The sequence below is a fragment of the Ammospiza caudacuta genome, chromosome 6 (genome assembly GCF_027887145.1).
Source record: "Ammospiza caudacuta isolate bAmmCau1 chromosome 6, bAmmCau1.pri, whole genome shotgun sequence".
In the NCBI taxonomy this organism is placed as follows: Eukaryota; Metazoa; Chordata; class Aves; order Passeriformes; family Passerellidae; genus Ammospiza; species Ammospiza caudacuta.
The window spans coordinates 18,051,124-18,075,115 of NC_080598.1; the positions used below are offsets into that span (position 1 = coordinate 18,051,124).

At 45.7% G+C, this 23,992-nt stretch overlaps 1 protein-coding gene across 1 annotated transcript; it reads left to right on the forward strand.

Moving 5' to 3' along the window:
• Positions 1 to 1,063: 1,063 nt before the first annotated feature.
• On the forward strand, positions 1,064 to 17,673 carry TMEM86A (transmembrane protein 86A). Its single transcript, XM_058807644.1, has 3 exons — positions 1,064 to 1,126; positions 7,111 to 7,375; positions 11,451 to 17,673. Exons 1-3 carry the CDS (start codon positions 1,064 to 1,066, stop codon positions 11,876 to 11,878), a joined length of 756 nt encoding a protein of 251 aa, XP_058663627.1. The 3' UTR covers positions 11,879 to 17,673.
• The last annotated feature ends 6,319 nt before the right edge of the window (positions 17,674 to 23,992 follow it).

Sequence of the window (23,992 nt, forward strand, 5' to 3'; positions counted from 1 at the left end):
AAAGGAAATGTTTTGAGAGGCTGGCGTTCTGCTACACAAAGAGGAAGATCTGGAATCCCAGGGGGGAAGAGCAATCTCTGCTCTGAGATAAGATGCTTTCAGGCAAATACTATATTTTTGCTTTCATTTCTGAGAGCCATTGAACTATCCTGAAAGCACTAGTCTATGACAGCCCCTGCAGGCCTGAAGAGGCTTTTGGATTCTTGACTAGTTTAGTATTGTTAGTGCTTGGCAGCGCACATTATTGACCGTACTCTCCACAACTGCTGACAGCTATAGCATTGCTACAGATATGGAGTCAATCATTACTACTGCAGGTTAAGAAGAGGTTTTGAAAATAGCCCTGCTTGTGGTCCTGTGCCAGTGTGGTAGACAGGACAGATGATGGGTAATGGAATAAAAGCAAAATCACCCCCAAAAACAAACCCTAGCAAAAATATGTACTTCCAGGCTGAATCTTCAGGGTGAAATGTATTTGTAATATTTTATGAGTTAACATCTGCTAAAGAAAGGCTTCACCACCCTGAAGGCTTCCCTGCAGTGCCAGAAAGCCAAGGACAGGTACCCCAGTGACTTTGTAAGGTATTGGTGGGTGTAGCAGTGCCTGACTTTGCCTGGCCTGGTAGCAGCAGGTCCTGGGCAGTGCAGCAAGGTCCCAGAGACACTGTTGTGTAGCCCATTACCAAGCTAACAGGATTTCATCTTCTCTTCAGTAGAGGAGATAACTTTTATGGATACTGTAACTTCCTTTACTGCCAGAGGGAACACCATGGTCCAGTGTCTCAGGATAGCTCTGGGCAATGTCATGGTTCAAAAGGCAGGAAGTAGGAGTGGGCTCCTCTTGCAGTCTGTGGCACAAGCAGTGCCCTGAGCTGTGGGGTGATTTCCTTGGCTCCAGAACTTCCTCCATCAACCTTAGAGACTGTTCCCTCACATTTCTAGAGCCTCCTACAAGGACTCTTATGAGGGCAAGACTTCAGTTTCCCATTTGTGACATTTTTACATTCTGGCTGTCTGCAGATGCATATTTTTTATCTCATGGGTGTAGCAGCAGAGAGCTGCCATGTCTAAGAGGTCACAGTGGCTGCTGAGCCAGCTTGGCCTCGTCAGCAGCCCTGTGAGCCTGGTCAGCACCCAGCGTGTTTTACATTCTTCTTAAGCACCTGATGACAAGACAGAGCTGCTATTTAACTTACACTGCAGGGGTGGTGTCTGCAGCCTATTGCCACAGCCAGAGCTTGAGGAGCCTCTGAGTGAGTACTGCCCAGCTCTCCTGGCACACACCAGCCCATTTTTGGGCTCAGCTGGGTGGCCGTGCCGTGGCCCACGGTGCCTGGGTGTGCTGCCTCACTGTGGGAGCTTGAGCTGCCATTCCACCTGGAGAGGCTGGCACTGGCAAACATTGCCCTGCTGCCAGGCATCTGCAGGGAGCCTCGTGCTGCACATTTCCTCCCTTCTCTCTGCACCCATCTGGAAGCACCCCCAGTGCTGACAGGTTTTCATCCCCTCTGTGGTTAATCTGGAGATTTGGTTGAGTGGTAATGTGACTGCAAGTTGGGTAGCACTTTGACTTGGTGGTGAAAATAAGTTTTGGTGTGGTTCCTTTCCTGGATGCAGCTGTGTCTGGAGCAGCCCAGCCATGCACAGGGGCCCTTGTTAGATGCCAGTTTGATTGATCCTCCCCCACTGCCTGCTCCTCTGTGCCTCCACCAAAGGGTGACTTTGCTGGTGCCAAGAATTTGTGAAGCAATATAGCTGAGCTCACCACCCAAGAAAAGTGAGGGCCTGTGCCAATTTTTTAATTGTATTTTTCTGGCAAATAGCCATAGCTTGGTCTTAAGAAAAAGAAGTCAAGTATTTCTAGCTCTCAACCCTGTGTTGGTCTGTTGTGGAGCAAAGCTTGGAAGTACAGCTGGACCTTAGTTTGCTTAACTGAGGTGGGGGAGAGAATACCCAGACTGCTGGAGTAGAGGGAGGAATGATGGAAGCCAACAAATCAGCCCTGTTTTGTGGGTATTTAAGGGACCCTGGGGGTGGAAGAGCTGCCTTGCACATTCATGTGTCTGAGCTGGGAGGATGGTCCTTTTGCAGGCTGGAACTGTTCAGGCAGAGTCTTGTTACTTTTGGCTTGTGCTGAACAACAGAGGCTCCTGTCAGACAAATCCATGATTTTTTGACCCCTTGCAAACAGGTCTGACTGAACAGCCGAGCATGAGCTGAGTTTCACTGCATTACTCTTGTGGGAGAAACAGAGGCCTGAGTTATGCTGGGGAGTGCCAGAAGCTGCAATAAAGACCTGGCAAAACTCATTGCATGGCATAACCATGATGGAGAGGGGATTATCAGCATGCAGATTCTCCCACACGCAAAGCATGTACCATCTTCTGGATGATTTATTTGCTATTTCACAAATCTGTTTTAGATGCAGCCTCTACAGTCTTATCTCCACTTGAGGGGAGGAGGGTTTATCCATCACCCTGAATTTCCTGCAGCATGTGGAGCCTGTTCAGGAGCCATCTGCTTTGGATGCTTGGCCCTTGGCATCTCCAACACAAACAAAAACCCTCCTATTAATTGCAAAAATATGTTGCATCAACACAGTATTTCAGGCAGGTTGACTGGCTGCTTCAGTAACTCTTCACCACCTTCCATAATGAACACTTATTTTCAGAATGTTTTTCAGGAGCAGCTTGGGACACGTACAAGCCAGTACCTTCCTTGACAAATGGCAACAGGCAATCAGTTGTTCCCCAGGAACACGTTTGTTCCTGCAGGAGAGCTGGAGAGCCTTGCAGAGAGCCACATGTTCTGGGCAGTGAGAAACAAGGGCCATGGGCTTGCAGTGGCAGCAAACTTGGCAACAAAGCCAAATAAATATTTATTGGCACACAACTGGGGGTGAGAGCTGTTGTCACAGTAGGGGAGAACCAAGGCAGGATCCACAATGCTGGATGCCAAAAGCAGGAGGAGCAGCTCAGACACAAAATGATACAAGGCTTATGGGAGGAGGACAACAGCCCAGCTTTCTTTGGCCAGTGCACACAGGTGTGCTCAAGTAATGCTCAGTGGAATGGCTGGGGTATTATTTTTTCAGCATTTTTCCGGGAAAGCTGCACGTTTCAGCCCAGTGCAAAGTGGTGTGAGCATATCCCCACAGCAGGCTGGCACTCAGCTGGTGTCTGTATACTCATTTTCATTGCAGGCTGATTTAGGGGGCTTTGCAGGGAGAAAAGTTGATACTCCACATTGTTTCCTGGGACCAGTGCAAGGCTTAGGAACAGTGAACTCTGTCCAACTTTAGCATTTCAATGCAACAAGCTCCTGATGTTCTTCTGTACCTCAGGAGGAAGATGTCTCCCTCCCTGTGGCAGCTGGATTTGCTTTCCCACTGGTGATATAGATACAGACAACTGACTCCAAAATGTTAAAGAAAATCGAGGCACTGTCTTATACACTGCTACACTGTGTAGCTGTTCCTCTGTGGATGGGGCTCATTCTGGAGAAGAGGAGCCAGGTGTAAATTTTTTGGCTTGGTTATGTGCCTGCAGCAGTCAGAACAGGCCATACACAGCAATGTTTCAAACTGGAGCAGAATGAGTACAGGCAAAACAAGAAGGAATCCTGTAAACCTGGGAGCACCTAGAGAGGTGGATATCCAGGCCCCAAGCCTCCAGAAAGCTGCAAGTGCCAGCGCCATGTTCTGATTGAACAGAATCACAGAATGGTTGGGATTGGAAGGCACCTCTGGAGATTATCTGGCACAAAGTCTCTTGGTGAAAGCCAAGACACAACTTCCTCCTAGTCTGCCCAAGTCTTGGAGAGTTTCACTGGATTGGATACAGATAATTTAATAAATAATATTTCTACTGTACTTCTACAAATACAGAGATAGTGGCTTTATAGCAGTTTAAACTAGTTTTTAAAGACTCTAAGTAACTTAGTAGCCATAGCAGTTGAGAAAAAGCCCCAAATTATGCTCAGTTTAGAAATTAAAATGTTGGAAATGCTGCCTTGCTTTTGCATTCAAGATATTTTCTGTACTGCATTTCAGCACAAAGTAAAGTAGCAGTGGCAGGAGAAAAGATTTGGGAAGAAAAATGCAATAGAATTTGTAGCAAAATGGCAAAACCCAGCTTAAAGCCATGACAATCCCACACATTAGCAAAAAAGATCTTGTCACCTCTATCAAGTGCTTCCTTTTCCAGCCCCATGGTGCAGCCCCATCTCATTCTGTCTCTGAGACACAGGGACAAAGAAGGTGGGTGGTTTAATCCAATTTATCCATGCAGACAAGAAATAATGTTCCCCTTCCCTGTGGTACAGCAAGTCCCATCATGGATTATTATATGCTTGGCTTTCCTCAAACCACAGCTTCCAGTCATGTTGGTACATGGTTTTCCAATACCAGTCTTGACTTGTCCTTCAGGTGGCAAATTGCCCCATCACCCCTTTCTGAGCCTCAGCCATGTGGCCAAACAGAGGATAATCCCCAGCCTCACCCTCTGGTTGCCTGTTTTTCTTGGAGGACTTTTCCAAAGTATTCCCAGTGCCACTCATTGGGCTCTCATCTTGGTCAGAGCCATGAAAGGGGTCCCAGTGAGCTGCAGCATTCTGTGATGGGCAAGGGCATGGTTGGAACTAACTCATCTGAAGTCTACTTGGAGAAGAAGTGTTAAGAAATAAAGTGTCAATGATGAGAAGTCTGCAGCCCTTCTAGAAGTATGAGATCATTCTTACATGAGAGTGCTGTAACTCTTATGCATGAAAAATTCCTCAATTATTATTAGGATGGAAATAATACAAACCATTATTCTAAAATAAAGCTGTCTGGGCTGGCAAAATTTACGTTCAGATAGTGAGAAAAAGTAATTTTAAGCTTACCAAGGAAACATAATTGTTCTGCACAAGTTCTTATCTTAGCTTCAGTAAGGCAAGGTTCCTGGGGAAATGACAAGTGTAATTAAAACCTGTCTCATAATGTGTGCACACAGGGGAGGGCAAGCTGTGATGGTAATTGTAACTGCTCCTAGCAGGTGTTTTTCTTTTAATCTGAGGTATTAAACAAAACCTACCATGTTTACTAACCCAAATACTCTCCTGTATGCTTCTATGCACTCTTTCCCCTACAATACTTGATAGTTCCCAGGCAACCCCAGTAGTGTGAGGAGACTATATGGGTTTTTATGACTTGTACTTCAAGTTCACTTGCTATTTGCTGCCAGAATTTTCCCAGGGAATGCAGACAAGGAGTGGTAAATGGTGATTAATTTAGACAGCCTAAGTAGAGGACTCACGACAGCTCCCCATGTAATACAAGAAAGTTAACGGCTTGCTGATGTCCTTTTGTTAGGGAATTGTGTAGCCTGGTTGTTTAATGGAGTGTTTAAAAATTGTGTTGGCAATAGCCTATGAATAATGTATGATGAAATACCTTACTGCCAAGAAACTGCTGATATGCTGGGGAAATTTCCATCAGATGTGAGAAAAATTTTGAAGTCACTGTCTTCTTGGGATGCCCTTTATTTATAGCCTCACTGCTTCAGAGATTGCATTCCCTTTTTAGATACTGCATGTGAAGATGCCCTCCACTGCCTCTGCCTTCCAACTCCACCTGACTCCATTTGCTTGTGCCCGTAAATGATCCTGAATTTTTATGAGATTAAGCTTTATCACCTGAGCACTGTAAGCCTGGATTATTTCCTGTGCAATCTTCACCTAAGTATCTGCACCAAGGCATCCTGCATCAAAGGAAAATGGGCTTTGGTCATAACAATGTCCCATGATGCAGGAAGCAAAAAAAGGGTCAAGTTATTTGGAAAAAGAAAACCAAACCAAAGACAAGTTGGACTTGACAGTGTGAAATCTGTTTGGATGCCTCTAAATTTCCCCCCATGTCTTCCTCCAGTGCAGGAAGCCTCTGTATGCTTTGGCCATGAGTAGTGGGAAGTGATATGCAGGAAATAAGTCTTGCTTCACCAAAGAAATGAGAAGACTGAGGGTGAACCCCTGCATGCAGGGGAGCTCAGGGGGTTGCTCTGCCTTAGGTGCAAGAGGAAACAGGCCTCCTGTAAGACTCTGGGACATAGCTCAGGCAGGCATGGAAGCAGTTACAGTCCTTTCCTTTGCTCCTTGTCTTGGCCCTCAGCTCTTCTCCAGGAGGAAATAAAATCATAGCTTTGTTTCTCACATAGACTTTTACCCACCTGCACTGAAATGCAGAAATGTGGCAGGAGGGCCGGTGAACACAGTGCATATCACTGTGCAGAGTGGTCTCAGCTAAGTGTTTGTCAAGAGCAGACCCAGCTTGTGGAGCCTGTAGCTCTGTGCCCTGCCCCTGCTGTGGTTTTTTATGAGCAGCCAAGTGCTCGTGCTGCATTTTTATGTCTTGTATTTACACAGTAGAGTCCTGAGTCAAAACACTTCCTGCAATTACTGTATTATTAGAATATTGCTAGAACAAAGTCACACGAGGTTGATGTTGGTATTAGTCAGCCGAGGAAGTGACATCCTCACCTGGGAGGTTGATGTGTTGGGTTTTGACACTTGTGATGCCAACAGCCAGCTCCAGGCACGAGGCTACAGGGCAGGGGAAAGAATGGGTTAGGTGAGAGGCTGTATCCTCAGGGTGATCTGCAACTGCTGAAGCAGGAGGATCTGTGAAGATGGGAGAGAAGATTTGTGCCTTTACTGGGCTTGTTTGCTGCTGGGCTATATCTGGGTATGCAGTATTTTCACAGCTCCTGGAAAGGTATATTAAAGGGATTAGTCTAAACATTGAGATAGGTGACAAGGAACACCAGAGCAGTTTGACTAATGGCCTAAATATTTTCAGTGGAACAAGTAAAGAGAAAAGGTTCTAAAACTTCCTCCAAATCCACCACCCACAGCCCATCCTGCCAACTGAGAAGTGTTTTCAGCAGAGAGGGTCACAAAGATCTAGGCAGAGGATCATGGTCAAGTTCAACCAGCATTTCTTGGGGTAGGAACACTGCCAGCTGACAGTATACGGAAGAGCAACTTTCAAAGGGAAGGAGCCAGTTCTGTTAAGAAGTTTAAGATGCTTCTGATGATCCTATTAATTTCCTGTTTTATTATGTTTGTTTTCTTTAGGTGAAGAGTGAAGGCCCTAAACTGGTCCCGTTCTTTAAAGCCACTTGTGTCTATTTTGTCCTCTGGCTGCCAACTTCCAGCCCCTCCTGGTTCAGTGCCCTCATTAAATGTCTGCCCATCTTTTGCCTGTGGGTTTTCCTTCTGGCTCATGGGATTAACTTCTTAGTGTCACACCGGAGTGCCAGCCGCATCCTAGCAGGACTCATATTCTCGGCAGTGGGAGATGCCTTTCTCATCTGGCAGGAGCAAGGCTACTTCATTCATGGTGAGTACAATGTCAGTCCTGAAGGGATGCCACAGTGCCCAGCTGTTACCCTCTTTATTAAGTAATGAGTTGCTGGGCCACATGTTTTGTTTATTCATGTACAGCTTAAGCCCCGGGCGCTGGGAAGCACTCATCCCTTGACTAAAATCCATCATGGTCTGGGGAAGCACATCATGGATGAGTCTTGAGGTTAGAGAGGTAATTGGGTCAGGTTAGGTTTCCTGGCATGTGTCACAGCATCTGGGCTGGCTGGAGTTGAGAAGCTGGCATGCCGTATTCCTGGGGAATAGAAGGAAACACTTGCGGCACTCATCAGTTCCCATGAAGCTACAGGAAGTATTTACCTCCCATCTCTCTGCAGGGAGACCTGTCAGCCCTTTGCTGTGAGGATTGGGGATGGAACATATTGTGCACAGCTCCTTGGTGGAGAACAGGTGGAGAGAATGTTTATGTTTTGATAGACAAGCCCATAGCCTGGGGGAGGTATTAAGTGGATGATAGAAACCAAAGCAGCAGCAATCTTGTCCTACTTGCAGGTTCATCAGTGTGAATCATGCAGCCTGTTGTACAAGACATGTCTGTTTAGAAAAACATTTAAATGATGGTCAATCAAGGACAAACCTTACTGCAGTGGTTGTTCTTCTCTACAGAAAGATCCACATCTCTCAGAGCAAAATGAGCTTGGTTTATTTTGCTAGTTTGCAGACTGGAACATAATGATTCAGATTAATCATTTAAAGCCACGTTGAACCTGCCTGCAGCAACTCTCTCCCTGGCCTTGGACTGTCAAAAGAAATCAGCAGCAGTTGAGTTCTTCACTGAACTGACTGGTGGGGTTTCTGAAGTTAATTTAAGCAGCACAGGGATTGCACATAACACCCACCATTAAGTGGCTGCTGTAACTGTCCCACTGGAAAGTGCGATGAGAAGAGAACTTTCCTGACTTGTGCTGTTGTCAGATCTGAAAGTCAAAGCTTATTTTTTGCCCTGTCTCATGAGGTTAGTATCTAGTTTTATTCTGGGATTCCCACAAGCTCTTTCTTTACGAGAAAGAAGTGTGTGCAGTGCCAGATATGAAAGGCCAAATGCTCTGAATCTGGTTTTAATCCTGCTTCCCAAGGGCTTATCCCCATTCCATTAAAATTCATGTAAAAATGTTTACTGATTTTGTTGGGGTTTGGATTAGGCCCTGAGGATTGGATCTATCTGGCTGAGCATTGGGCACACTGCTGAGGAGCTCCAGCTTTCTTGAGGTGCCATCCCTTCTGTGCTGAGTGCTGACGTTCCCACCAATGGGCCTCCTCCCAACAGGAGCACCTGGCTCAGTTGCCTCAGCCCAACTGGTTTTGCCTCTTGGAGTTGCTCCTTGAGCTATGGCCTGGAAAACATTCAAGGCCCATGTCCCCCATGATTTTTGGGTTTGCCCTTCTCCATTCCTGTGTAACTGGTATGTCTCTGAGTTTCCTCTCCAAGTTACTGCTAGAGGAATGTTAGCCACTCACAGCAATTCAGCATCTGGTTGATGTGCTTCAATCTGCAAATGAGTCAGGTTTTCAGCCCTAGTCTCACAACTTAGAGGTTTTGCTTAGTGGGTTTAGGCACATTTTTTCTTCTTAAGGAGAAGAAAAGCTCTGTTGGAGCATTTTGAAAATCTCAGCCCACTGAGCTGCTACCTTCTGTAGGGAAGTGTTAATATTTGCATTTCACATAAAAGCACATAAAGTGCACTGCTCCATTTCATCCCTCACTTTGCCTGCAAAATGTATTTTCTCCTATTTAAAATTCATCAGGTTGCTGTTGCTGAAAACTGACAATATTTTTGATGTCATCCATTGTGGGACTTTGAAGTTTGAGGAGAGAAGAGGAAATACTGGATAAAAATGTACATTCTCTTCAATTTCTGCAGTTTTTGCACTGAAAAGGGTTGGAAACTGGGCTCATTTGAAAAGCTTTTGAGACAATGAGTTTATAAAAGGACATTTGTTCATTACTTTATAGGGAAGTGAGAGCCTGGGAATCTACTCCTGGCACACTTGACTTTTTTTCCATTTTTGCTGTTTCAGTCCACTAATAACACACTGTTTTCTAACTACTCTTACTGCATGTAGAAGATACTTTATAGTGTTAATATCCATCTCCTTTGACACTGCCTCCTTTGCAGGCACTTAGAAACAATTTATGCATTTGGTGAAGAAGACAGAGGAAACCCAGAGGAAGAAAGTGGGAGAAAAGGGCTGATCTCCCTGATTTGGTTGAAAGGACCAAGCTAAAGACTGAGAAATACAGGAGAAGTGCACCCCCTTCCCTGTGCAGCCATCACAAGTTTCTCTAGTTCCTGGCTTGATTTGTGGGTGTTGAATGAGTAAACCTGAGAGCTGACTCCCTTGTTTGTGACCAGCCTCCCCACCTATCACGAAACTCCTCCTGCCTTTCCAGGCTCTTTGCCTGCTGCATTCTGTCCTCCTCCTCCTCCTCCCTGCCAGATGCCTGCATGAAGGACAACACAGTTCCCTGTTGCAGAATATTGCAGAATGCTCCATATAATGCCACTGAAGGAAAAAATATTGCTCACTGCTAGGATGACATACCCTTCTTCTCCTTACCACCTCCCTGGGCTCTTACCTTTCCTGCACTATAACCCTATGAAAAGCTCTTGTCCTAAATTCCTTCTCAGTTCCTTCAGTGTTGTTGTCTGTGAGGTGCAATAGCTCTGTGAAACATCAGCTTCTCATTATCCTCTTTTGTGCTTCTCTTTCCCCTTCATGCTGTCCATTTTCTCTAGCCTCACCCTGCAAAACAGATCCCCTCAGCCCCCTCCCTCCTGTGGATTTCCTTCTCATTCCACCATGGCTGAACTCTCAGTGGGTGTCTGATCTGGTTTTCCCCAAAGGCAGGGAGACATTTCCCCTTCTTCCTTGAGCTGCCTCAACATAAGAGTAGTAGGATGAAGCAATGTCTGCCAGCTGCAGGTTTTTTGACTGCCTTTTACACCGGAGCATCACGTGTTAAATGTGCACAAGTGTCCTGCTGGAGGATTCAGCTTCCCAGATCCTTTTCTCCATTTCATGCTTTGGAGTTGCATGAAAACTTCCAGCTCCTCTAATAACTTAACTCCTCTAATATCCCTGCCAGGATAAAGCAGGAGAGCCTGCAGCTGCACCATATGTGGGTCTGGGAACCAGAAGACCCAAGGAGCTGGGCTCTGTTTGTGGCCCATTATCTACAGTTGTCATGACAGCTTGGAGGCAGCAGCTGTGCCAACACAGTGGGACATATTTTTGTCAAATGGATTAGTGGCAAGTTAATAACATATGGGCAGCACCTTCCAACACCCACATCTGGCATTTCTCAGTGGCGTTGCACTTCAAAGGAAAGCTGGCATTTTATTTTCCCTGACTGATTCCTGGTAAGGTTCATCTGAATCTTGCGAATAGCCATAAAATTGTTGGCAGATCACATTGGTGCAGTCCCTGAAATATGCCAGCTGCTTCTTTCCAGCTTAGGTTTCTCCCAGCTATGGGCAGAGATGGAGAAGCAGCCAGATTTAGTCCTCAAGTGCCTTTGGGTTTGTGGCTAAATACGGGCAAGCTTTGTGTCAGGGTTCAGAGGGATTAGTGTATTTTGTCACGTTTTGTTCCTACACTGCTGTGGTTCCAGTCTTCTTGTTCTACATGTGACCTATGAGCAAAACACTATGGATAGTTAGAGGGGGTGGTCTTTGGTCTACCTTGCTCCCAACCTTCCACCCAAAGCAGGGGAAGAGGAACTACCTGAAAAAAGAATCAATTCATTCTCCAGCAGCTTAGTTCACCCAGCTTCTCAGCAGAAAGCCTTTTATCACAGCAGAACTGTACTTGGCTGCAGCTATAATTGTGCTGGGGCTTTTTTTTTATGTTGGGGGCTTGGAGCTATCTCCCATGTACAGATTTTTATAATAAAATGGTCCCAAGTGGTTAGTATGGTTGTCACTGCTAGTGTTACTGGTAGGTAACACTGCAAGGAATTATTTTCTTCTGCTACTGCCTGCCAGTCACTGATGAAAGGTCCCACTTTATGTGTCAATGCCTCTTTCCAGGTCTGCTGATGTTCGGCATCACGCACATCCTGTACTCTTCAGCCTTTGGCATGAAGCCCTTGGACCTCAAAGCCGGCTTGCTGATGGGCGTCGTTTCCAGTTCCTGCTACGCCTTCCTGTACTCCTACCTCTCGGGCCCCTTCACCTACCTGGTGGCCGTCTACATCGCCCTCATCGGCTTCATGGGCTGGCGCGCGGTGGCGGGCGTGCAGCTCTGCAACGACCTGTGGACGTGGACCAAGCTGTCGGCCTGCGTGGGCGCCATGCTCTTCATGGTGTCGGACCTGACCATCGCGCTCAACGAGTTCTGCTTCCCCGTGCCCTACTCGCGCTTCATCATCATGGCCACCTACTATGCGGCTCAGATGCTGATCGCGCTCTCGGCCGTGGAGACCAGGGATGAGGAGGACTTCAGGAAGAGGAGCTAGGTGGAGTGCCAATGGTCTCTGAACACATGGGTTATATCTCAGGTGCTGTAGCTGCATTCACCCCTGAGAGAGATCTCCATTTCTCTAGGCACACTGGTGATGTTGATTTTGCTTCTTTGAAGCATTACCTTTGGGAATTACATTTTTTTCGTTGGCTTTCTCTGAGTACAGCTTACTTCAGTGTGGAGTCCACATCAGAAAGCTTAGACTGTCCCTGCAGTAGTTACTCATTCAACTTTTCCTCCTTGGAAGTGCTGTACTACTGCATTCTACTTGTTAGTTTTGAAATTGATGCTGAATGTCTGGGAAGAGGAGGGCTGGTGGAAAGGAGGTTTGGCCATGCACTGTGCTAAAAGCCTTTCTCTCAACTGTAGGCAGACAAGCACAGACCTCTGCTAAAGTCATAGGTAAAAATTAATTTAACCAATGTTTGTCTCTTTTTGTGCATTACAGTATGCAAACTGGAGCTATTCCTCTACTGAAAGGAAGCTTGGAGGGAGAATAAAAAGAGCATATCCAGCTGTGAGCTGAGCTCTGGAGTCAATGGCAGCGTGTGGGGCAGTAGCCAGCAGAGCCAGCATGAAAGCAGAACCCCAAGCCGAGGGCACAGAGTGAGAGGTGTGCTGGCAGTGCTGTGTGCTTTGATTGCAGTGCTCACTGCTCCTGGGCAGGTCTCTAGGTGCAGGTCAGCACTGCTGCCTGTGGCAGAGCTGTAGAGAGCAGGAGTTTGGTGGGATTTCAGGGACATCTCAGTGTTCTGCCTCTCCATGTGCACATAGTTACACAGTGCCTGCAGCCACCAGTGAGATGTAATGGGCACATAAGGAACTTTGATTTTTAAAGCAGAACATACTCATTGTCTTAGTGTATGTCCTAATCATCCTTACTATGGCAGACAGGCATCTCATGTTTATGTCTTTTTTCTCCAATGTCCTAACAAGTAGTATTCCATGTACCCATTAAGTTTTAGTAGCACTTCCAGTAGTACTTTTAGTACCGCTGCCTGCATTATCTTAAATCTTTGTGTGAGCATTGCCTGTGATCAAGGCCCTGATTTTGGATGTAGATTGCCACGTTTTGCCAGCTGGTGGAAAACAATCCTCTTTGCACCACTTCTTTTTTTGTCAGAAAGCCCCTTTTCAGCAGAGCTTCCTGAAAAGCACTGTCCTTTGTGTTCAACACGCCTGCCACTTCCTTCTCAAACTCACATGAACTCACATAGACCCCTGCTAGCTTTTCCCTTGTGTTGAGAGGTGCTGTGTGGGTCTCCTGCTCCTCTCCAGCCTCACCTGGTGTGCCTGGCAGGGAAGAGGCATTGCTTGCCTTCCCATGACTTCTCCATCAGAGTAAATGCAGCCAGTATTACAGAAATCTGGGTTAACATCCTGACCCTGTGGGGGCATCTGCTGCTTTTCAGACAGGGATCAGAAAGGTCAGCTGCATTATGGACAGGGAAAGCCTTCCTGTAGGTAGCAGAGCCCCGTGTAATCCCTTCCCTTTAATGCTGTTATGTAATACTGTCAGTATTCATTCACTGGCACATGGGGGCCTGCCTGGAGTAAACAGCTAAGGGAATTCAGAGCCATACACCATTTTCATTCATCAGCATTGCTTATCTTCTGGCCGCAGATTGAACCCTGCAGTGCAGCTCTCTGCAGATGTCACCTGCTGCAGCTCAGCTTGGCTGTTTGCAAATCTCCTCCAGCAAAAAAGTGACCCAGCTGAGAGGAAGTCTAAGCATTTGGGGTGAACCCCACCATCCTCCCAGCATGTGAGCAAACAGCACACTGCAGTCTTTGAATCCCAGCTCCTTGGCATGGGTCAGCATACTCAGTCCTTAGCTGGCAGTTCTTCAGAGGAGCTCCCCCACATCCTGAGCTTCCCTTTGCTTTGAGGAAAATGCTTGTGTGATAAAGTAAGCTTTATTTAAAAGTCTTGAGTTTTGATTCTCTTTTTTCCCTCTCTAGAAACGAGTAGTCTTGAACTGCCTGAAAATAGCTGAGTTGCTTTTCTGTGTGCTTTTTCTTCTTGGCTGGCTTTGCTGTCCTGCTGTACCATCAGCCACTGGGTACCTGCAGTAAAGAGTCTTGATGTGTTATTAGGAGGCCTCTCCTCTCCACTGGCCATCAGAGGTGCAGTTTCTGGTGGCAGAGGGGGACAGCAGAAACTTGTGCAGCCCAAGTGGGCTGTTGTTCCCTTGCTGCCCTGGAACAGGTCACCTGGAGTGACCTGGCTGGGACACATTGGCCAGTCACACTGGCTCCATCCTGCTGCTGCAACAGCTTCAGCCTTCCCAGGAACACGAGGCAGAGCCCTCAGCATACAAAGGAGAGCCCTGGTTGGCTTGGAGGTTTGCTGGCAAAGGCTCTTAATCTTCAAAATCTCTCTCTGGCTCTGCATTCCTCTTTCTAATCCATATTACTTGAATGAGACCATTTCCCTGGAGACTCTTTCCTGCTGGGAAGAGACCAGCTGCTGTGGCTGTGATCTGACACAATTTTGAGATGCCTAAATCCTGAGAAGCACTAAGCAGTTGCTGGCAGTCTGTTAAATAACTTTTCCTGGGATTAAAACTGTTCCCTCAGCCCCAGTGAGGGCAATCTTCACTTTGAAATAGAGCAAAAAAAGGAGTGGTGTTCATATGTGACAAATGGTGTTACTGTCTGTGGGGCTGCCTTTGTGGACCCTCCTGTTGCCTCTTTGCGCTGTAAAACTGAGGTTCAATCCATTCCTCTCCTTTTCAGGAGTACAGTCCTTGAGAAGCACCCAGTCTTTGGCCCAGGAACATTACAGAGGGAATGAAGCCTTCCAGGTGCTGTAGTGTTTCTGGCCCCAGCAGCAGCAACTCCTTTTGTTGCTAAGCACAGAAGCTTTCTTTTCACACTGCTGTATCCAAACGTCCTTCTGCAAACCCTGTCTGTGGTCACTTCAGCTTACTTTGGTTTGGTTACTTTCTGTAGTTATCAGTCTCTTGGAGGTCTTTTGGCTCTTTAATTGGACGTATAAAAGATGCAGCATGTTTACTTCAGCCTCTTTCTGTAGGCAGATCCTCCTTGCACAGAACTCCCAGGGTCAGTCAGAGAAGCAGTGCTAATTGCAACTTGTTTGTAAGTGCTGGTAATGCTGTGTCACAGGGTGATGCTCATGTAGAAATGGCAGGTCAAGAAGAACAAAGCCAGAGGATTTTAACTTCAAGCTTTACTCTTACTCTGTGCTGGATACATGGCTTCTTACTCCTCCATATTGAGGCATCTGTGAGACTGATTGGTTTCAGGATTACTCTAACATGGCTTTTGAGTAGATTGCTTGAAGGTTTCATGTTGTCATCAGTGGAGGCAATTTATATATTTTTACAGAAGTTTATAAAATTCCCAGGAGGAACTTGGCAGTTTTTGGTGGTTCTTCAAAGTTTTCCAGACTTGTAGTTTGACACTAGAACCTGCATTTTCATCTTGCTATTGTCGTATTTTTGGGAGCTGTTCTGGAAGAAGCAGATCAAAGCAAACAGCAACTGTAGATCTCAGTAGCAGGTGCCTCTTTCTCTTTGCTTGGTTTCTGAATAGAGACAGGGGGTCTTTTAAGCAGAGGCATCATAACTGTGTTCTTGGAAGTGGATGGGAAGTTGCTGACTTCTCATGACAGAAATCCTCTTGCCTTTTATCCATGTTCACTCTTTTTGTGGCCTTGGGTGAGTCACTTAAATTTTCTGGGGCCAGGAGCACATGTGGTGTATGAGGACGGGGCAATGCCAAGTTATCCCAGCAGGGAACCAGGCTCTCACCCTGTTCTAAAATGGAGATATTGCCCCTTACCTGCCTCCCAAGGATATTGTGAGGATTGATGCTCATACAGCACTTTGAAGATGTCAAGTGCTATGTAAGTCACAAGTATTATCCAGCTTTAATGTTAAAATTGCTTTTAGGGATCTGCAGGACTTCTCTTAAAACATGGAATGTGTGACTGCCTTTTCAAATTACATCAGATAGGAAAAAATTGCAAAATATTTGTTTATGCTGGTTAACAGGATGGGCTCAGCTCACTTGAACTCTGAGGGAGGTTCAGCTGAAAAATCTGAACTCTCTAATTTCAGTTTTGCAGATGATTTTTAGTTCTTCTAAAAGCCTTGACCAAATTCTTAGCTGTGAACCTTGCATCCAACTTTTGCAGTCTGGTCTTGTCCCTCACTGTTAGCTACAGTAAATATAATCCAGCCAAAACAGAGTGCCTCACAGTCTGCTGTGGCTTGTGAAAAAGCTGGAACAGAAAATGAAGTAATTCTGTTCAACCTTCATGCAGAAGGTCAGCTGGGTTTCATGAGACAGCTTTCAAAGTGATGTTTAATTTCTCTAAGTTTCACTGGCTTTAAAATCAGCAGAGAGAGAAAGCCTTGATGGAATCAATAAGGTCAGCACATCCTTCTTGGATTAATTTTTTAATCCAAATGAAGGTAGCAGTGGGTTTTGTAGCAAAGGAAGTGCTTGTACCACCAGTCCCTTGGCCCAGAACAAAAGTTGATCTAGAAATACAGCTCTCAACCATCACCGTGTTCTCAACTAAATGCCACTGTTCACTGGTCTAAATCTGGACCACAGCTAGAAACTACCTAGTTTTTGTAGCACTAGCTGCTGTACAAACACAAATGAAGGCAAGGAATTACACACCAAGGAATGCGAGCTGTGTACTTGTGAAATGGACCATTATTTTGAAGCAGCTGCAGTAAAATCTTAATATGAACTCAGAAGCAAACACAATGCAAATTTCAAAATATTTGATGGGTTTTCATTTTCTTAGTTTGGAGAAAATTTTCTTAATGTTATTTTTATTTTTGCTCTTACTGTAAAGAATAAAAATACACAACTCTAGACAGACTACCAATGGAAAAAAGTGGCCAGTTGGCAGGAATGCCAAAACTTCTGTGGTCTGTATTGTTTCTGTGGTGACACTATGCTGCTGTCGGGTGAGCTACTGGAGTGGTGTGATGGCTCAAAAGTGAGACTGAAGCACAAGATGCAGATGTTGAGCCCCCAAGACTTCAGTGGGAGCATGACTGGGCCAATTTGGATCAGTCAAAGGACAGAGCATAAGGAAATAAAAGACACCTTTTCCTGACAGAAGAGAAGCAAGAAACCAAAACCAGCCCGTTGGGCGATGGTGCTGAATCACTGCAAACATTTTAATCTAGACCCTGCTGGTGCAGGTTCCTGCTGGACCAAGCCTTGCTCCTAATTCAGCTGGGGAGGCTTGCTCCAAGCCTATGGTGCTGGCAGGGTCAGGCCAGCAGAACCTGAAGCTTTGTTAAATAAAACTCAAAAACCAGAAAGCAACAACAAAAAAAAAACAAGAATAAAACCCCAAAACCACAAGAAAAAAAAAAATCAACCACAAAACAAACAAGCAAACAAGGAAGGAGAAAGCAAATGCCACGGGGTAAGTGGCAGTTCTGCCTGCCTGAGAATGCAGAGTGGCTGGTCTGCCCCGAACACTAATCTCTATGTCTTGGACCCATGTGAGTCTCTTGCTCCAGCCCCTCTCCCACACATTCCAGGCAGAGTGCACTGAAAATGTGACTGAAGCAGCTGCTCTCCTCTGGGCAGTCAAGCACTTTGCCATGTCTGAAAGTCTCTAACAGTTACTTTCTTTACTGTGATTGTAAAGGTCACCACATGCAGTACAGCCACTTGATCTGGGATCTTTTCTTAACACATTTTTATGCTGATTTTACTATTCTTTGTTTGGAATGTAATTTTTTTTCTCATTTCTTCTGTGTGTAACAGCAATTAAAAATTTTAATTTACTCGGTATTTTTACTGTGCAGATACAACGTCTCCTTGCTCATTTTCTGTTTCTGTCCTTGGTTCAGCACAAAATATGAGGTCCCTCTGTGGTGGGCAGCTTTGTGCTGCTGTTACACCCTCCAGCACAAACTGTGCTGGAGCTGCTCAGCTCCCCACTAAAGCTGACTGCCACAGTCAGCCACAGCATTCCTACCTGGGGAACCCTGGAAAACACCCACGTGCACCCTACAGAGCAAATCCAACCCAAACCAGCCAGGCACTGGTCTGGTGTCGCACCACATCCTGGCTGCCCTGGGATGCCAATCTCAGGAGCAAGCTTGGCCCTTGCTGCTCCAGCCAGTCCCACAGACAGTGGCCATTTGTCCACACTTCCAGGGAGAAGGGAGCTTGCAGCACAGGGCTGCTTCAGGAACACTGCTCACTGCCAGCAATTCCCAGACTCATGGCCAAATCCCTCTCACCCCTCGCCCCAAGAAACATTTCCAGGAGGAAAGGAGTGGAGTAGTCTGCACACTTTTCTCAGGTTGGGGATCTGATGCCAGCTTCTTCAGCTGTTTGATGCAGTGGCACAGATATTTTGTTTCATTAATCCTGAACCAGGCCATCTGTCACCAGTGGAACAGGTTCCAAGGATTTATAGCATAGAAACACAGTGGGTGTGAGTGCTCCCAGTCAGTTAAATGGATCAGCTTGCAGGTTTAATGGAGACTCCTTCATACTCCCCTCCCTGATGTGAGAACTAATCATGACCAGACAGAAATACAACCAAATTATCTTCAGGGCAGCTTAAAGGGGTTAACAGGAGGCAAAAGGGAGTGATTCTCTCCTCTTCCTTTTATTTTGTCTTTTACAATTCCTTTCAAAATCTTAAAGGCCTGCTGGGAGGAGCATCCTGTTTCCTCATACCTCCTTCCTAGCTCCAGATGGAACAAAAGTGATACAATATTCTCAGACTGAGTGTGTCTGGGTCACTTGCCACTGCTGTATTTTTATTCCAGAACTGGCTCCTGGAAGATTTCAGTCTACATTAAAAGAACCAGCACCAATGTATATTTTTATTGATCTATCTGTCAGCCTGTTCAGTGGTTCAGATTTTCTGTAATCCCTTATTTAGGCATGGCCACAGTAGTGAAGTTTCTGCACTTTCTGTGGCCAGCTCTTTTACAAAGTAACTCCTCATGTGCAAAGCTGTACTTACTTGGTATTGCAAGGATTGAAGTGTTTCAGATTTATTGCTTACTCTGTGTTTACATTCAATCTCATAAAGAAGCCTAAAATACCATGGAGCTCCTGCTGGGCTATCTGGAGAAAAGGAGGCAGAATCCAAGTCTCTTCTTGAACTTGGAAGCAAGATTCTCTCCAATCTTTGGCTCCTTTTATTACCATTAAGATACAATAGCAGAGGGTATTAGAAATATCACCTTTGACATCCTACAGTACAAAATCAATTAGAGGGAAGGAAGATGAAAACACTGGAAGTGCCCCTGCTGAGCAGAATTCCCACTCTACCACCTGGTCTAACTGACCCTCAGAGAAAACAAGGGCAGCTGCATTTTGAGCCACATGAAGACAAACTACACAGCCACAACAATGCTGTTCTACATGCCAGACCAGGCACAGCTAGTTCCACTAATTATATCTTATGTTTCAACTTCTGCAAATTTCCTGTCCCTGTGTCCATCTTTTTTTAAAGAAAAGGACTAAGTGCCATAATTAGTGCAGTCAACCCTATGTTTTGAGTGCAAGTCTCACAAAGTTATGGATAAAAAGCTATATAAAATTTTTAAAGGTTTTAAAGTTCTATAAGGCTTTCCACTGTATAGAGGAAAAAGTCTGGTTGCAGTTTTTGTAGGAAGTGACAGTTTAGATTAGTTTCAGATTTAGGGAGTTCTCATTTTCACTCCCATTTCCCCTTGTTCACTTCAGCACTGTTCTGAATAATTTACTTTGGGTTTAACAGTCTTTGTGCTCTTTGTAACCTGCCCCCTCCCAGCCTGAGGAAAATTCATTATATTCACCCCTTCTGAGCTCCAAGAGCAGCAGAGCTGCTGCTGTGTTTCACTGAGATGGTGCAATGCCCTATTTGTTTTTGTAAATATTATGAAAGGGCTAGAACTGAAAAACATGGCTAAGCAGAAGAGTGCAATTAAAGCAGAGAAATAGAAGAGTACATAAGTACTGGGTTTGTGTGGCAAGGCTTTGGTGGCAGGAGGGGACTGCAGGGGTGGCTTCTGTGAGAGGCTGCTGGAAGCTTCCCTTGTGTCCCGCAGAAGCAATGGGTCCAAGTGCCTCTGTGTCAACACTCTTGAGAGGGGGAAGAAAACTGCAACAGCAACTGTAGCGAAAGAGAGGAGCGAGAATATGTGAGAGCAGAGGAGAAAGGGGCAAAGATAAGGCATGATGAACTGACCACAGACCCCATTCCCCATCCACCTGCACCAGCGGATAAAGGAAGTAAAGATTTCTGAAATAAAGTTATGCCCAGGAAGAAGGGAGGAGTAGGGGAAAGATGTTTTAAAATTTAGCAGTTTATTTTCCTTACCCTTTTCTGATTTGATTGGTAATAAATTCCCCAAGCTGAGTGTGTTTTGCCTGTGACAGTAATTGGTGAGTGATCTCCCTGTCCTTAGCTTGCTTCATAAGCCTTTTGGTTAATTTTCTCTCTCCTGTCCAGCTGTGGGAGGGTAGTGATAAAATGGCTTTGGTCTGCACCAGGTGTCTGGTAAACACACCACAATATATTAAGAGGTACTGAGATAGAGGCTTAGTCCCTGTGGAATCAACACAGAAATCAGCTACTCTTCACACTCAAATCAGCAGATTTGCTCAGCCCTTAGGTCAGTCCTTACTCCTTTCCCATGGGACAGCCTGTCAGCAGGTATAGACCACTGAAAGTCTCTGAAAAATGTCCCTAAAGAGAATCTTTTAAGTCCTGGTCTGAACAGGCTCATTTCCTAATGAAGAGTGCTTGTTTCCACATGAGGCATGATGCCCTCCAGCCTACAGTGCCCAACTCCAGGCAGTAACTACCTTTCTTTCAGAACTAAAATTATCAAGAATGTAGTTCCTAAAAGAATAAAAACAAATCTGCAGTTAAGCTGGATTTGACAGGAATGCCTTATCTGCTAAAGTCAGTTTTACAGTTTCTTATTCTGACTCCTGATTTCCCACCTCAGCTGCAAATATGTGGCAGCAAAGAGACCCTACCCAGGAACTGCCCAGGTCAAGACAAGGAGGAGCCCCAGGAGCTCTCAGACATAGGCTCCCATTGAGGAACCTGGGTATAAATCAGCACCTCACCCATACAGCGCTTTTGCAAGCCTCACTCCCCACCCAGCTCTGCTGCTTTGAATAACTTTGAAGAGGTGTGTTCCTGTTGTACCAGTGCTCAGCTCAACAAGCCAGTGTGGGAGGGCAGAAGGTAAGTGCCACCCAGCAATCAGATCTCTGAGGGGATAGGGAGCTGTTCTCGTGCCTCCCAGGCCTGCCTGCCTTCCCTGAGCAGGGTGAAGCACGGCCAGGATTCCTTGCATCAGCCTGGCTGGGAACAGAGAAAGCTCCCACTGATTTTAGGCACAGGGAAGGTGTGCCCCAGCTGTGGCTGCAGGGAGGAGTGTACCAGGGTGCCTGGGAAGTAGGACACATGGTAACAACAGGAATTATTAGAAAAATGGTAAAGAATTGCTTTTGGTCTTTTGGGTGGGCAGTTGCTGACTTCAGTGAAGAAGTGTTGCATGTATTGTACACACAAGCACAGATCAGTTTGAAAATCAGAGCAGGAAACCCAGTGTGAGCATCCTTTCCCTCTGCTGACCCCCTGTGAGCTACTTCCACATTAGTAGAGAGAACCAAACCCTGGGTGGGGTGTGTTTGTGTGCCCAGCAGTTGTCAGCAGGCTGTCCAGAAGTAATGATCTCAGACAAAAATAGCCCTGAAAGATCTTTCCAAATATAGTCCCTCATTATTGGTGCTGTATCAGTTTCATTTCAAGCTGTGCCTGGCAGCCTCTCTTGTCCCCTTTAAGAGGACACTAACAGGCCTGAGGCACCAGGGCCTGTCTCTAAAACATGTTTGCAAAACCTCACCCTATGCACCTGGAAGAGTCCATGCTCACACCACCAATTTGAGCCAGCTGGAACCAAACTCTGTGTCACAACCTGATTTGGAGATTCACTGGTTTCAACAAAAGAGGCAAGGGAGAGTGGGATATGTAATATTTGATTTTCTTTCTCTTTTTGTCTTGGAAACCTTACTAGCTGTCATACAATGTTGGCAAAATCCTTCCATTTTACAAAGGAAGAGAACAGAAGTACCCAGCGCAGTGTCTGTGCAAAAAAAGCACAAAGCTATTGTCAGAGTGCATCCATGGACTGCTGGGAAGTGCTAAGTATGCCATGGATGCAGAGCAAGCCTGCTTAGAGACTGAGAACTGGCCATGTTTGCTTCTGAGCCATTTTAGGGAATTCATGAGGCCTGCTGGCCAAAATAAGCCATTTTAAGGGATACGAGACTGCCTTAAAACAGCAGAAGATAAATCACAGTGACTTCAAAGGAAGGCAGAGCTAGTCTGGTTTTTTTTTGGATATGAAGGCAAGTTTCTACAATGTAGCCCTTGCAGCTTCAGCACCTACAGCCTGAGCAATCCCTTCTTCTGGACAAGGGAGAGAGCCCAGAGGAGTGAGATCCACAGAGCCAGTCCCAGCAAGTGTTTGTCCTGGGAAACAGCAGGGTGTGAACTGCATTCAGACATGAAATCTCATGGTTCCTCAGCCTCCAGGGAATCACGCCCAACAAGTCCCAGTGGCTGCACACCTGACCCACCACAGATGATCAGCTTGCAGGTTGTAGGGCTCATAAATGGACAGGTGCTTCTTGTTGAGCTGAGCCACAGCCTAGGCATGGAGGCGCTGCTAAGGGTGCCCTGTACTGGGGTCACTGATGAAAGCCCAGCTCAGGGCACAGCTGTTGCCACATACTGTGGCTCCTCAGTGGGGCCATGAAGCAGGAAGCACTGTCCTTCCCAGGATACTCCCTCTTGAACTCAAAATGCTGCTGGGGACAGTCACTGCAGGCTGCTTCCCACTGCACACACAAACATGCAACCAGAGGCAGCACCATCAGCACACAGAGTCTTCTTGTGCATGAGTACAAATCCTAAAGAGCTTGGGTACGACATTTCATGACCTGGACCTTACTTCCCATCAGGGAAAACCCAGGGAGTAGGAAGAATGAATAATACACCACATTTCTCTTGGCATCTGACCAGCATACCTGTCTCAACATGCAAACATAAACTGAAAAGCAAGAGGGGAAGGAATTGGAAATCTCATTCTCCCATTAATCTGCTATGCAACTCTAAGCAAGCAGTTAATTTCTTTGTTTCTTTTGCTGTAGCTGAGGTGTCAGACTTTTGCTCCACAAGGATGTATCAATGCATTGTCTCACTAATGCCATTAAATTGTAAAGTGTTTTCGGGTATTTGGCTCCCAAAGCACTTTAGAAACGCATGATTGAATTACACCCAATTATAAACCAAAGCAGGTGATCTTGTAGAGGGAGGGATATTGCTCTGCTGGTGTTGCTCTGAGGCATTAATAGCCTACAGAGTGCTCAGGGGAAATCAAGGGGAGCTGCATGTACAATTTAATTTCCACTGTCCCCTGCAAATCTTCAATTTTCAGCCTGTATTTAAACACATTTCTTGAAGTACTTAATACTTCTTGTTGCATTGACATGGGACCTCATCAGGTAAATCCCCTGGATTGTAAATGTAGCACTGTATGGCAAAATTCTTTCATGAGACCTCATTCTCAGAAAAGAGCTTATCTCCTCATTCTCCTTCAGAGTTTTTCTACCATCTCTCAGGTTTATGCAAATAAACCTTGTGACTTGCCATTTATAATGAAGACTAGGAAATCAGTTCACATCTATGTCCTGCTGGTCCTGCCTAAAGACAGCTAGGCTATCATCAAAGGAATGCAGTGCAAGGCAGAGCCAACCTTTCTCCCATTTACAACTCTTACACTTGCCTACATGCACAGAAATTACTGAAGTCATTTCAGGCTCTGTAGAATCCAGGCCTGGAGCACTTCCATACAAGAACACAACTGCAGCCATGTAACTGGAAGTGCTTTTTCTCAGCTGAACATGTAGCCAAAATAACACACCTATGGTCTAATCCATCAGGAAAGGCTGATTGGGAAATACAAATAGACAATTTGACACCTCATTACTCCTTTTAGTGTGCCACTCATTCTGTCAACTTAATGTGGTGTCCATTACTCTTCATGGGATCAGAAGACTCATAGCAGCATGTGGA

What these genes read in the sequence shown, in the direction of transcription:
- TMEM86A (XM_058807644.1), top strand. Translation starts at nt 1,064, where the DNA reads ATGTCTAAGAGGTCACAGTGGCTGCTGAGCCAGCTTGGCCTCGTCAGC. An exon ending in TCAGCAGCCCTGTGAGCCTG is followed by an intron (nt 1,127 to 7,110) that starts GTCAGCACCCAG and finishes TGTTTTCTTTAG; the next exon opens with GTGAAGAGTGAAGGCCCTAA. An exon ending in GCAAGGCTACTTCATTCATG is followed by an intron (nt 7,376 to 11,450) that starts GTGAGTACAATG and finishes GCCTCTTTCCAG; the next exon opens with GTCTGCTGATGTTCGGCATC.